Here is a 14885-nt window from a genome sequence, read left to right on the forward strand (position 1 = left end):
TGTTCAAGTTGAATTGTGCTACAGATCCAGCGAGCAATAGTCTGCTTAGAAGCAGGAGCACCCAGCTTGTTGGGTGCATACAGGATAAATAGTGAGTCAGTTTTCCTGACTCCAGCCGTCCTGGAAACATATACTTTTCAGGGCCCTGACTACGTCCAGTAACTTGGAATCCTCCAAGTCCCAAGTAGCCGCAGGCACCACAATAGGTTGGTTCACATGAAAAACTGATACCACCTTAGGAAGGAATTGGGAACGAGTCCTCAATTCCGCCTTATCCATATAAAATACAGATAAGGGCTTTTGTATGACAAAGCCGCCAATTCTGATACACGCCTGGCCGACGCCACGGCCCACAGCATGACCACTTTCCACGTGATGTATTGTAGCTCCACAGATTTAAGTGGCTCAACCCAATGCGACTTCAGGAAATCCAACACCACGTTGAGATCCCACGGTGCCACTTGAGGCACAAACGGGGGCTGACTATGCAGCACTCCCTTAACAAAAGTCCGAACTTCAGGCAGTGAAGCCAGTTCTATTTTGGAAGAAAATCAATAGAGCCGAAATCTGGACCTTCATGGAACCCAATTTTAGGCCCATAGTCACCTCTGACTGTAGGAAGTGCAGAAATTGACCTAGCTGAAATTTCTCCTTTGGGGCCTTCCTGGCCTCACAGCACGCAACATATTTCCACCATATGCGGTGATAATGGTTTGCGTTCACTTCTTTCCTAACTTTAAATAGCGTAGGGATAACTTCCTCCGGAATGCCCTTTTCCTTCAGGATCCGGCGTTCAACCGCCATGCCGTCAAACGCAGCCGCGGTACGTCTTTGAATAGACAGGCCCCCTGCTGCAGCAGGTCCTGTGAGCGGCAGAGGCCATGGGTCCTCTGAGATCATTTCTTGGAGTTCTGGTTACCAAGCTCTTCTTGGCCAACCCGGAACAATGAGTATAGTTCTTACTCCTCTCCTTCTTATTATTCTCATTACCCTGGGTAAGAGAGACAGAGAAGGGAACACATACACCGACTGGTACACCCACGGTGTTACCAGAGCGTCCACAGCTATCGCCTGAGGGTCCCTTGACCTGGCGCAATATCTTTGTAGCTTTTTGTTGAGGCGGGACGCCATCCTGTCCACCCATGGCCTTTCCCAACGGTGTACAATCATTTGGAAGACTTCTGGATGAAGTCCCCACTCTCCCGGGTGGAGGTCGTGTCTGCTGAGAAAGTCTGCTTCTCAGTTGTCCACTCCGGGAATGAACACTGCTGACAGTGCTAACACATGATTTTCCGCCCATCGGAGAATCCTTGTGGCATCTGCCATCGCCATCCTGCTTCTTGTGCCGCCCTGTCGGTTTACATGAGCGACCGCCGTGATGTTGTCTGACTGGATCAGCACCGGCCGGTGTTGAAGCAGGGATCTAGCCTGACTTAGGGCATTGTAAATGGCCCACAGTCCCAGAACATTTATGTGTAGGGAAGTCTCCTGAATTTTCCATAGGCCTTGGAAGTTTCTTCCCTGTGTGACTGCCCCCCAGCCTTGAAGGCTGGCATCCGTGGTCACCAGGACCCAGTCCTGTATGCCGAATCTGCGGCCCCCTAGAAGATGAGCACTCTGCAGTCACCACCACAGCGACACCCTGGCCCTTGGAGACAGGGTTATCCGCCGATGCATCCGAGGATGCGACCCGGACCACTTGTCCAACAGATCCCACTGGAAGATCCTTGCATGGGACCTGGCGAATGGAAATTCTTCGTAAGAAGCTACCATCTTTCCCAAGGCTTGCGTGCATTGATGCACCGACATCTGTATTTGTATTAGGAGGTCTCCGTCTAGAGACGCCAACTCCTTGGACTTCTCCTCCGGTAGAAACCCTTTTTATCCTGTTCTGTGTCCAGAACCATACCCAGGAACAGTAGACGCGTCGTAGGAACCAGCTGAGACTTTGGAATATTCAGAATCCAGCCGTGCTGTTGTAGCACTTCCCGAGATAGTGCTACTCCGACGAACAACTGCTCCCTGGACCTCGCCTTTATAAGGAGATCGTCCAAGTACGGGATAAGTACTTCGGCCATTACCTTGGTAAATACCCTCGGTGCCGGGGACAGACCAACGGCAACGTCTGGAATTGGTAATGACAATCCTGTACCACAATTTTGAGGTACACCTGGTGAAGAGGGTAAATAGGGACATGCAGGTAAGCATCCTTGATGTCCAGTGATACCCTGAAATTTTCCAGGCTTGCAATAATCGCCCTGATAGATTCCATTTTGAACTTGAACCTTCGTATATAAGTGTTCAAGGATTTCAATTTTAGAATGGGTCTCACCGAACCGTCTGGTTTCGGTACCACAACAATTTGGAATAGTAACTCCGGCCTTGTTGAAGGAGGGGTACCTTGATTTCACCTGCTGGAAGTACAGCTTGTGAATTGCCGCCAGTACTACCTTTCTCTGAGGGCAGCAGGCAAGGCTGATGTGAGGCAACGGCGAGGGGGAGTCGCCTCGAACTACTACTTGCAGAACCTAGGGATCCACCTGTGGGCAAGCCCGCTGGTCCCTGCAGTTCCCGAGACGCGCCCCCACCGCACCTGTCTCCACCTGTGGAGCCCCAGCGTCATGCGGTGGACTCAGAGGAAGCGAGGGAAGATATTTGACCCTGGGAACTGGCTGACTGGTGCAGCTTTTTCCTTCTTCCCTTGTCTCTGTGCAGAAAGGAAGCGCCTTTGACCCGCTTGCTTTTCTGAAGCCGAAAGGACTGTACCTGAAAATACGGTGCTTTCTTAGGCTTTTGTGAGGAACCTGAGGTAAAATATTTTCTTCCCAGCTGTTGCTGTGGATACGAGGTCCCAGAGACCATCCACAAACAATTCCTCATCCTTATAAGGCAGAATCTCCATGTGCCTTTTAAAGGCAGCATCACCTGTCCACTGCCGGGTTTCTAATACCCTCCTGGCAGAATGGACATTGCATTAATTCTGGATGCCAGCCGGCAAATATCCCTCTGTGCATCCTTTATATATAAGACAACGTCTTAAATATGCTCAATGTTAGCAAAATATTATCCCTGTCTTAGCGTATTAATATTATCTGACAGGGTATCAGACCACGCTGCAGCAGCACTATTTATGCTGAGGCAATTGCAGGTTTCAGTATATATCCTGAGTGTGTCAATACAGACTTCAGGATCGCCTCCTGCTTTTTATCAGCAGGTTCCTTCAAGGTGGCCGTATCCTAAGACGGCAGTGCCACCTTTTGACAAACGTGTGAGCGCCTTATCCGCCCTAAGGGATATCTCCCAACGTGACCTATCCTCTGGCGGGAAAGGGTGCGCCATCAGTAACTTTTTAGAAATTACCAGTTTCTTATCGGGGGAAACCACGCTTCTTTACACACTTCATTCATTCATCTGATGGGGGAACAAAACACTGGCTGCTTTTTCTCCCCAAAAATAAAACCCCTTTTATGTGGTACTTGGGTTCATGTCAGAAATGCGTAACACATTTATTCATTGCCGAGATCATATAACGGATGTTCCTAGTGGATTGTGTATATGTCTCAACCTTGTCGACACTGGAGTCAGACTCCGTGTCGACATCTGTGTCTGCCATCTGAGGTAACGGGCGTTTTTTGAGCCCCTGATGGCCTTTGAGACGCCTGGGCAGGCGCGGGCTGAGAAGCCGGCTGTCCCACAGCTGTTACATCATCCAGCCTTTTATGCAAGGAGTTGACACTGTCGGTTAATACCTTACACCTATCCATCCACTCTGGTGTCGGCCCCACAGGGGGCGACATCCCATTTATCGGCCTCTGCTCCGCCTCCACGTAACCTTCCTCATCCCACATGTCGACACAGCCGTACCGACACACCGCACACACAGGGAATGCTCTGACTGAGGACGGGACCCCACAAAGTCCTTTGGGGAGACCAAGAGAGAGTATGCCAGCACACACCAGAGCGCTATATAATGCAGGGATTAACACTATAACTGAGTGATTTTTCCCCAAATAGCTGCTTGCATACATATATTGCGCCTAAATTTAGTGCCCCCCCTCTCTTTTTAACCCTTTGAGCCTGAAAACTAAAAATTTTTAATTAATATACACAAGTCAGAAAATTGCTTACAGCATAAAGGAGATGACAAAGTAATAACTATACAGTTGAGGGGATGGTATATTCCTGCCACCACCCTTATAGGTGTAATCTCAATTGACAGGCTCCTCCCACTTAGTGTATGGACATGGCACCAGAAACCAAACACTGTTCATTCATAAATGGACTTCTTCAGGGTTAAGAAATCTTAAAAAAAAAAAAAAAAAAAGAAAGATACTCCAATGTTGTAGTTGATGTACTGGAAATCGTTCATAGGTCATTCATAGCAATAAACATAGGAGTAAATTGGCTGGTTGCACGATCACACACACAAATAGGAATTCACACCTATTCACATCTATTGGATAAGTGGATCCCAAAAATGGACTGCATTCAAGGAGTAATTCATGTGAAAGTGCATGTCTGTCCTTCAAGTGCAATGAAAGACTCTCTCAATACATTATCATTTTTGATTTTTTTTAAATACAGTTATCTTCACTCCAATCGTTTAAGATGAAAAAGCTCTATTTGTTTGGATAAGAATATCCAATGATTTGTCCATGGGCTCTATTTGTTTGGATAAGAGTATCCAATGATTTGTCCATGTACATTTTACAAGAATCATCTTTGGTAATAACAACAACAACAACTATTATTATGGGGAGGAACAGTAAATATGAAAATTATAAACTGCATACCTTATCTATGACTGCTACACTTCCCTGATCTATGACTGCTACACTTCCCTGATCTATGACTGCTACACTTCCCTGATCTATGACTGCTACACTTCCCTGATCTATGACTGCTACACTTTGACACCTTCAGACTTTAGGTATGACAAACACCCAAGAGAGAGAGCAAATTACAAACATTAGGAAAACTAATAAGAATTGCAGCTAAAAGTGTTTAATATACAAGTCTCCAAAACCTTATTTCGGAACTAATTTTGCCTGTGTTTCACCACATATAAAAGACTTAAAATAAAAAAAAATACTTATTCCAATATCTCACAATAAGAACCCCTTACTACATTCCTTAAGATGTAAGTGTCTGTTCTATGATCATGCTGTTCTAAGTTATACATTTGGTTAGTGAAGGTGCCAGGTGGTTGTCAGACTTCAGAGACTAGATTCTCTCCGTATATAGTAACATATTAAAGAGGAGGAGCAGCAGCAGCGCACCGCTCAACAGTATAATTAAACTAAGCTAATTTTCTTTCCCCTAATGCAATACAAAGCAGTGTTAAATTACACCGATGCCTTTTGCCATACCTGTTTTTGGCTATGTTTTAAACTGGTAGCAAAGAGTGATGCTGCGGTGAAACATCTGCAGTTTGAAGACTGAATTTTACACTACATAAGAGAATCACTGCTCTCAAGACACGTGCACAGGCTTGCTTTACTTAATCATAGACGTGACCATGTTCAATTATGGCATGCAAAATGGAAACTTGTATTTAGTTAGAGGTGTCCTGGGACAATACATGTGATCATGATATATACTGATCACTACCATGTTCTCGCATTGGTATAAAAAGAACACAGATCTTCATATCTTGTTCCCACCTATTAACTGTTCATGCACTTTCATCTGCTAATGCTGGAAGGGTACATTACATATAAGCTCATGCTACCAATACAATCTATTGCAGTGGCAGCACACATTTGTTGACATTTCCACCCACGAAGAGTGCATGGAAACACTAAAATGACATCACCAAGAAGCATTGAAAGTCTGAATTCATTTCATTTTTATCCATTTTCTCACTTTGAGCTTAAATCCAAACTACATAGCATTATTGTAACTACTGTATTTCATGTATTATACAGGCTGAGTCTCAAATCCAAATATCCGAAATACAGATTGTTTTTAGCGTGACGGAGGAAGTGACACCTGTGGTTTCTGATGGTTCATTGTACACAAACTTTGTTTCATGCACAATCTTATTAAAATATTGTATTAAATAACTTTCTTGCTGTGTGTATAAAGGTGTCTGAAACAAATGCAGTCTGTTCAGACTTGGGTTCCATCACCAAATAAGTCATTATGGTATGTAAACATTCCAAAATACTTCTGGTCCCAAGCATTTTGGATATGGGAGCCTCAACCTGTACCAAAATTCCTTAAATACTTGGTAAAAAGGAGAACAATTCTAGTTCTCAAAAAGATGATTAGTGTCCTTATAAGGTATTTTCATTATCCAGGAGCGACTAACACTTTAAGATTCCTTACTGCAATTTCCCCATTATTATATTTTCTGTTAAATGGTATAGTGTATATAATCTAGCACCTTCTGAACTCCATTGAAAACATACTTTAGTCAGGGAAATGCACCACAGAAGGACATTAAATGGGTGCTGGACATGACAAGGCATCTGTTTCTCATTCAAAACACATTTAAAACTGATGGAAAGCTTAAAAAAAAAAAAAAAAAAAAAAGGGGGTATAAAATGAGCAAATACAAAATAATATTAACTATAAAAATACTGAATATAACCACAATTAGGGGTAAGAGCAGATCTATGCTTCTCTTGCAAAACAAATTAAATATTTCTGCAAAGTGATACATTAATAGTTTAAGATATTAAACAAAGTGTTTTGGATTGGATTGGATTGTAACAACCTAGACGTCTAATGTAACATGGAAAATGTTCAGACAGAAATGCTGACAATACTTGTTTTTCATTTTATTTCATGCAATCTGACACTCAGAAGTGAAAGCTGTATTAGTATTTGGTTTTCGATAAAGATAGTTGTAGAAACAGGATGTATGGTGTTAAGCGTAACAACGCAAAGATCATAGAGTTATACATGATTCCATAACAGCTGTAAATTAAAAATATTACAAATCCACCAAGCATCTTTCATCTTTGTGGACTGACCTTTTGTCCAGCACATTATCTGTGTCAGCATGCGTATAAAGGAAAGGAAACAATGAATCTCCCCTCCCCCCTAAAAAAAAGGGATTCTCCAATGTTTAATTAGAATGAAGTCATCCTGCCGGCAAGGGATTTCTTCAGCAGACCTAAGGCAATTTACAAAAATAAATATACACTAAAGACGGTGTCCAGAAATCATGTTCTGTGTATACCACAAACAGAAAACAGTGATAAGGTGCTGCTTACACACAATGGACAATGCTTTTCCTCTGTCAACGTGTGAGATACCTGTACCCAACTATTACACAGTGATTTTAGCCTAACACAATAGTCACACTTTTAGGTGATGCTTCTCACACAGCAAACTAGGAGTTAAGCCCAATTGGGATGTCAGAGGGGGTGCCTCACCTAGACTCCCCTCCTTTCAGCAGAAGCAATGGAGAGCTCCTGCTAGGAGACTGGAGCTGCAGCACATGCAGCCTTATAAAAGGAGGTGTGCCTTCTGTATACTTCTAGTGCATCTCTATGTAAGCCAGGATAAGAGACAATTCCAGATGATGCAACTCTTCAGAGCCGATCCATACCACTTATGAATTCCCCATAATAACTCCCCTGCCCCCACAGTGAATACAAAAAACTAATTATAATGGGTGAGTTAATGTGCTCATAAACATGTGAAAGAAAAAAGCTAAAAACCCCAATTTCACACACAAAGATACTAATCCAGGGATCAGCAAAGCCGCAGGTTACAGGTACAAAACAGGTTTCTGACAACAATATGCACAAATAAGCTGTCCAGGAGATATTTACTCAGAGCATACTGAAACCCCTCCCCGCCATTACATTGAGTGTATATATTTGAAGATCTGGAGCACATGTCATAATAAAATACCATACGGTACATAACGGCAAAGCGGTACAGTACTATAAGATGCACACAACCATACACAATAGAGAGGTAGTTAAAAACACTTATTACACAGAGGTAAAACTGTGCTTTTACTGTATACGCATAACTGTAGAGCTCTAACATCACATGTAGAGTAAAAGCCCAACACTAAAACTGGCACCTGCAGTTACATATTATATATGGAATAATAAACCCCTTACTACATACGATAAGGTTACTAGATGTCACTGTGGGGATCCATTACGATTTTAAACAGGTCTTTGTACTTGAGAAACTTTTAATATCAATAAATACTTACTGTAGTGAGCAAATGACCTCATAGAACACAAATTTTAATATAATATATAGGTACAAGGAAAGAGACATATTTTCAGTTTGTTTTCTTTTTCCCCATTTTGTGCCCTTATTCCAAACTTCAAAACCTAGTAACCTATTTTACTAAGAAATGTAAGTCCCCGTTGCATATACCATAGACCGGTATGTGACGCCATCAATACTGTGATTCCCGTGGTCAGTAGATATGCCAAGATGCCACACTACTTCCACACTTTTTACACAAAGTAAATTTGGCAGATTCTGACCGTAACACAAATTGTGTGTCTAACGTGTGTTAAGGGCCCTACACACTGGCAGATAACATGAACGTTCTCGTTCGTATTGTGCAGTGTGTAGGCACCAACGATTAACGATGCGCGGCCACGAGCTTGTTCATCGTTGGTGCCCCGTCGCTAATACATGCAGGCCAATATGGACGATATTGTCCATATTAGCATGCATTGCTATGGAGCCGGGTGACAAGGGGAGTGAAGAAACTTCCGCTGGGCAGCTCGGCGGCGGATCTGCCAGCGTGTAGGGCCCATTAAGGAGACGTTTAATTATGAGGCCATACCGGCTGCAACTAATACAGGATCTTTGTGCTGGTGACGAAAAGGCAGCATGTAGAGTTTAGTGATGCAATGTTACATAACATGGAAGACAGCAACTACTTACAGCGTATGGTTTTTAGTGATGAAGCAATGTTTCATCCAAGCAATAAAAGTGAGAATACGGAAATTAGAGAATCCACACAAAACTGTAGAGCATGAGTGTGATTCCCCAAAAGTGAACGTGTTTTGTGCCATTTCTCAAACCTATTCCAAAAAGATGCAGAACTGGCTCTTTCCACAATTTAATCAATATTCCGATGCCTTCATTTTTTTCAGCAAGACAGCGTACCACCACATTGGCAAATGCAGGTTCAACGTTTTCTAAATGACACACTGCCTCAACATTGGATAGGTCGCACAGGACCCCAAGATCCCCAGACATTACACCCTGCGACTTATTCTTGTAGGAATACGTTGAAGACCATGGGCCTAATTCAGAGTTGATCGCAGCAGCAAATTTGTTAGTAGTTGGCCAAAACCATGTGCACTGCAGGGGGGGGGGGGAAGATATAATTTGTGCAGAGAGAATTAGATTTGGGTGAGGTGTGTTCAAACTGAAATTGCAGTGTAAAAATATAGCAGCCAGTATTTACCATGCACAGAAACAAAATAACCCACCCAAATCTAACTCTCTGCAAATGTTATATCTGCCCCCCCCCCCCCCCCCTGCAGTGCACATGGTTTTGCCCAACTGCTAAAAAAATTACTGCTGCGATCAACTTGGAATTACCCCCATGGTTTTGCCCAACTGCTAACAAATTTGCTTCTGCGATCAACTCTGAATTGCCCCCCATGTTTTTTTTTTGCCACCATTGGCGACTAATCCGAATGGCTTCAAAAAGATCACAGCAGTGGTGAAATTAGTTCCATCTTTTTTAAACAGTGTGTGTGTGTAATGCACAGAGAAAAAAAATATATAGTACTGCGACTCGGCACTCATTTCCTCTATGTTGTATCCCCGGGTGCCCTCCTATAACCTTACGGTACATGTAGCAGGAATGGTCGGCGGCACTCACTCAGGTCTTGAAGGTAAATAATGAATACAGAGGCAAGCTGCTGTTAACGTTTCAGTTATATTAATAACTTTCTGACGAAAGTTCTAAATATAACCGAAACGTTAACAGCAGCTTGCCTCTGTATTCGTTATGTACCTTCAAGACCTGACTGAGTGCCGCCGACCATTCCTGAGAAAAGAAAAAAAATTATATGTATGTATGTATGTATGTATGTATGTATGTATGTATGTATGTATGTATGTATGTATGTATATATATATATATATATATATATATATATATATATATATATATATATATATATATATACACACATACATATATATATATATATACACATATATACACACACACACCCCCGTCTCCTCTGATAGCAATTAACTTCCTGCATACAGTACAGAGACGGTGTGGCTGAGGGGAGACACAGGGGGACATCTGCATATTGTTCACATAGTCCTTACACCATGGGTCTTCAACCTGTGGCCCTCCAGCTGCTGTGGAACTACACATCCCAGCATGCCCTGCCTCAGTTTTAGCATGCTTTAATAGCAAAACTGTGGCAGGTCATACTGGGATGTGTAGTTCCACAGCAGCTGGAGGGCCGCAGGTTGAAGACCCATGCCTTACACCTTCACATCAGCTTATAATACTCTGTGGACACTGCCCTAGTATCAGGTGTAGGATAAGTAGTATGTTTATACAGAGAGTATAATCAGATATGATAACAAATAAACAGGTGGTGATGATGACATATCAGATAATAACATTCTTAAACACTTTCCAGGGACATATAGCCGGCAAACCAGTACATCAGTCCACACCACATGTGATTGTTTCCTAGCAGACCGCGGAGCACTGTAGCTCCCATCATGACACGTTTACTAAATAACTCATGCATACGTTTTGTGTTTTTTTACCTTTTTAATAAATATAGTGCTGAGGATACTGTGATTAGGTATGTATTAATGGCATGTGCTTCATATGTACTAATGACTGTACTAAGTTGAGATAAAACAATAAGCCTCTAAATACTATGCAGAGGGTACTGCAAAACGGAATATGACAGCCTGTATATATGTATGATCAGGACTATAATCATGACCGCATCTATATACAGTACAAAGAACCAAGTATAAAATAACAGCAGTTTCTGTATACTGACCAGACTATATCATCAGACTCTAATAAAAAAAAAAGAAAAAAAAAAAAGAAAAGAGGAATATGTATGTATGTATGTATGTATGTATGTATGTATGTATGTATGTATGTATGTATATATATATATATATATATATATATATATATATATACACACACACACACACAGTACAATAGATCATGTATATAATAATGGCATCCTGTATAGATACAGTACAGAGAATCAGATATATGACAGCATCACTCTACATACAGTACAGATGATCAGGTACATCGTGTGATATATGCGCGCTACATAGACAGATATACACACAGGTTATTATTAACAGGGGATAATTAACACATAAAGTACATAATTATAATATATATATATATATATATATATATATATATATATATATATCTCTCTATATATCTATATCTATCTATATCTATATCTGTATGTATACATACACAGCACAGAGTACACCATGGTAAGACAGCCTGTATGTATACATACCCAGCACAGAATACACCATGGTGTGACAGCCTGTATGTATACATACACAGCACAGAATACACCATGGTGTGACAGCCTGTATGTATACATACACAGCACAGAGTACAGCATGAAGTGACAGCCTGTATGTCTACATACCCAGCACAGAGTACACCATAATGTGTGACAGCCTGTATGTCTACATACCCAGCACAGGAGTACACCATAATGTGTGACAGCCTGTATGTATACATACCCAGCACAGAGTACACCATAATGTGTGACAGCCTGTATGTATACATACCCAGCACAGAGTACACCATAATGTGTGACAGCCTGTATGTATACATACCCAGCACAGAGTACACCATAATGTGTGACAGCCTGTATGTATACATACCCAGCACAGAGTACACCATAATGTGTGACAGCCTGTATGTATACATACACAGCACAGAGTACAGCATGAAGTGACAGCCTGTATGTATACATACACAGCACAGAGTACAGCATGATACACAGCACAGAGTACAGCATGAAGTGACAGCCTGTATGTATACATACACAGCACAGAGTACAGCACGAAGTGACAGCCTGTATGTATACATACACAGCACAGAGTACAGCATGAAGTGACAGCCTGTATGTATGTATAAATACCTGTATGTATACATACACAGCACAGAGTACAGCACGAAGTGACAGCCTGTATGTATACATACACAGCACAGAGTACAGCATGAAGTGACAGCCTGTATGTATACGTACACAGCACAGAGTACAGCATGAAATGACAGCCTGTATGTATACGTACACAGCACAGAGTACAGCATGAAGTGACAGCCTGTATGTATACGTACACAGCACAGAGTACAGCATGAAGTGACAGCCTGTATGTATACATACACAGCACAGAGTACAGCATGAAGTGACAGCCTGTATGTATACATACACAGCACAGAGTACAGCATGAAGTGACAGCCTGTATGTATGTATAAATACCTGTATGTATACATACACAGCACAGAGTACAGCACGAAGTGACAGCCTGTATGTATACGTACACAGCACAGAGTACAGCATGAAGTGACAGCCTGTATGTATACATACACAGCACAGAGTACAGCATGAAGTGACAGCCTGTATGTATACGTACACAGCACAGAGTACAGCATGAAGTGACAGCCTGTATGTATACGTACACAGCACAGAGTACAGCATGAAGTGACAGCCTGTATGTATACGTACACAGCACAGAGTACAGCATGAAGTGACAGCCTGTATGTATACGTACACAGCACAGAGTACAGCATGAAGTGACAGCCTGTATGTATACGTACACAGCACAGAGTACAGCATGAAGTGACAGCCTGTATGTATACGTACACAGCACAGAGTACAGCATGAAGTGACAGCCTGTATGTATACATACACAGCACAGAGTACAGCATGGTATGGCAGCCTGTATGTATCATGTCACAGGACGGAGAGAACCTCGTGTTACACAAGTTGGAGGAGGCGGAGAAGTTGCGGAGCCGGAAGCGGCAGCAGCAGCTCGGGGTGGGGGACACAGTAACGGTCGCCAGGCCCGGACTCCAGGCAGCAATACCGGCCGCGCTACTCACCCCTCACCGGACAGGAGCTGCCCCCGCACTCTGCCGTCAGGAAGCAGCATCCGGAGTACAGGAGCACGGTCACACGGCCACAGCACGGAGAACACTGACTGCTGTGGGTTTGTTTTGCTTCCCTGTAGTCAGTGTCCTCCCCCCCTCCGCCTCCTGTCAGGGTGACAGCACGCGCACAGCCCTCACCTACACAGTGGATGAGCCGGTGCCGCCAGGAGTCGAGTTCCCGCCGGAATCCCTTCCTCTCCGCCGTGCACCGAGGGCTCCGGCACTGGGCAGCAGCCATTCTCTCGGTTCCCTATTTCCATCTGCGTCTGACGTCACAGCGCGTCACTGGTACTAGTGCTCCCTCACACGGGCATACGGGGGCGGGGCCAACGCGCTGACTGACTTGACTGACAGGCGGCCTGAGGGGGCGGGTTGAAATGGATAGAGAGTCGGTGACAGTTGAGTGGGCGGACATAAAGGAGGGCGGATTGCCATCTAACTGGGCGGAGCCAAGAGAGATTATCATATGAATGGGCGGGCTCATGGGGGGATTGGCGGTGGGTAGGCGGGGAGAGGTGGGAGATTGGCAGCAGGGTGGGCGGGTAGAGGAGAGATTGGCAGCCGAGCTGTCACTCAGTCTACAGTCCCCACCTGGGATACGCTGATATTAGCAGTGCTGTTAGCGTTATTAGAATAATTTTGCATGTATTTTACAGGTAGAATGCTGACACTTCCAAGTGTGTAGATGAGGAGAATTAGTATATTAATGTAGTATTAGTAAAATACAGACAGCTAGTAAACGTTTAAGCTATCATACACTAATGGCTTGATTTCAGCTGCTTCCAGCAATAGAAAGTTCATGTGAATATCAGGGCTGTTTAGAGCTAATTTGGCTCCCAGTGCGAGATTTAAAAATGCGCCCCGTCCCCACCCCCAATGCGTCCCCCAACCCCATAGATATAAAAAACACAATTATACGCGCACCGTGTCCTCGCTAAAATCAATGGGCGTGGCCTCGCAGGAAAAGACTACCTTACGCCCCAGTTTTTAACCCTGCACCAACAGACCTCGGCCGCCACAGGGGGGAAAAAATTCCACCATATTAAACCCCACACAGTAATGTTCCTTACACCATATTATGCCACACACTAATTACTTTTAAATTACCTGCTCGTTGCCAAGGGTTTCACGCGCTGATTGTCATACTCGTTGCCAGGGGTTTCGTGCTCTGGGATCCAAGCTTGTTGCCACGGCTTTCATGCTCTGGAACGGGTGTCATGCTCGTTGCCAGGGGTAACGCTTGTTGCCAGGGGTGTGTAATGACAGGGGTGCCAGGCAGGCCCGGCGCTACCCGCTCAGCGAAGGGATGCAGTGCAGGGAGGCGCTGGGACGGAGAGGCGCTGTCCCTGCTCTGCATCCCTTCCCTGCTGCTGCGCCGTCCTGTCCCCCCTGCTGCTGCTGCCAGCTGTTGTGCCTGTCACTGTATGACAGGCAACGGCGCTGGCAGCATGAAAAGTCCACTCCCCTCCCCTTACCTGTGTGACAGCGGCTGTGTACGGATCAGAGTAGGGGGCAGAGCTACACAGGATGGAAGTGGGCGGAGCCAAATGGCACAGAAGGGGCAAAGCTAAATGGACCAAAGCTGCTGTAGAGAGAGTGGCCAGCCAGACTTAGGTAAGTGGAGGGTGAGAGAGAAATGTATGTGTGTGTGTATGGTGGGGGTGTGTATGAATTGTGTGTGTGAGGCATGTCTGTGTGCGCACGCATTATGGACACTACTACTGGGGGGGCCATTACATGTAAGGAC

At 44.0% G+C, this 14885-nt stretch overlaps 1 protein-coding gene across 4 annotated transcripts in view; it reads right to left on the bottom strand.

Moving 5' to 3' along the window:
* The window catches only part of LCORL (ligand dependent nuclear receptor corepressor like), a 337715-nt gene extending 324194 nt beyond the window's left edge, over positions 1–13521 (bottom strand). Inside the window, exon 1 of one of the 4 annotated variants that reach the window (XM_063921453.1) lies at positions 13281–13521. In XM_063921453.1, the coding sequence (XP_063777523.1) occupies positions 13281–13398 (118 nt within the window). In that variant the 5' untranslated portion in view covers positions 13399–13521. Of the gene's footprint in view, positions 1–13276 lie in introns of all 4 variants that reach the window. The other 3 variants (XM_063921463.1, XM_063921487.1, XM_063921497.1) reach the window with 3 other exon arrangements.
* Between the last annotated feature and the right edge of the window lie 1364 nt (positions 13522–14885).

The sequence above is a fragment of the Pseudophryne corroboree genome, chromosome 1 (assembly GCF_028390025.1).
Source record: "Pseudophryne corroboree isolate aPseCor3 chromosome 1, aPseCor3.hap2, whole genome shotgun sequence".
Classification (NCBI taxonomy): Eukaryota; Metazoa; Chordata; class Amphibia; order Anura; family Myobatrachidae; genus Pseudophryne; species Pseudophryne corroboree.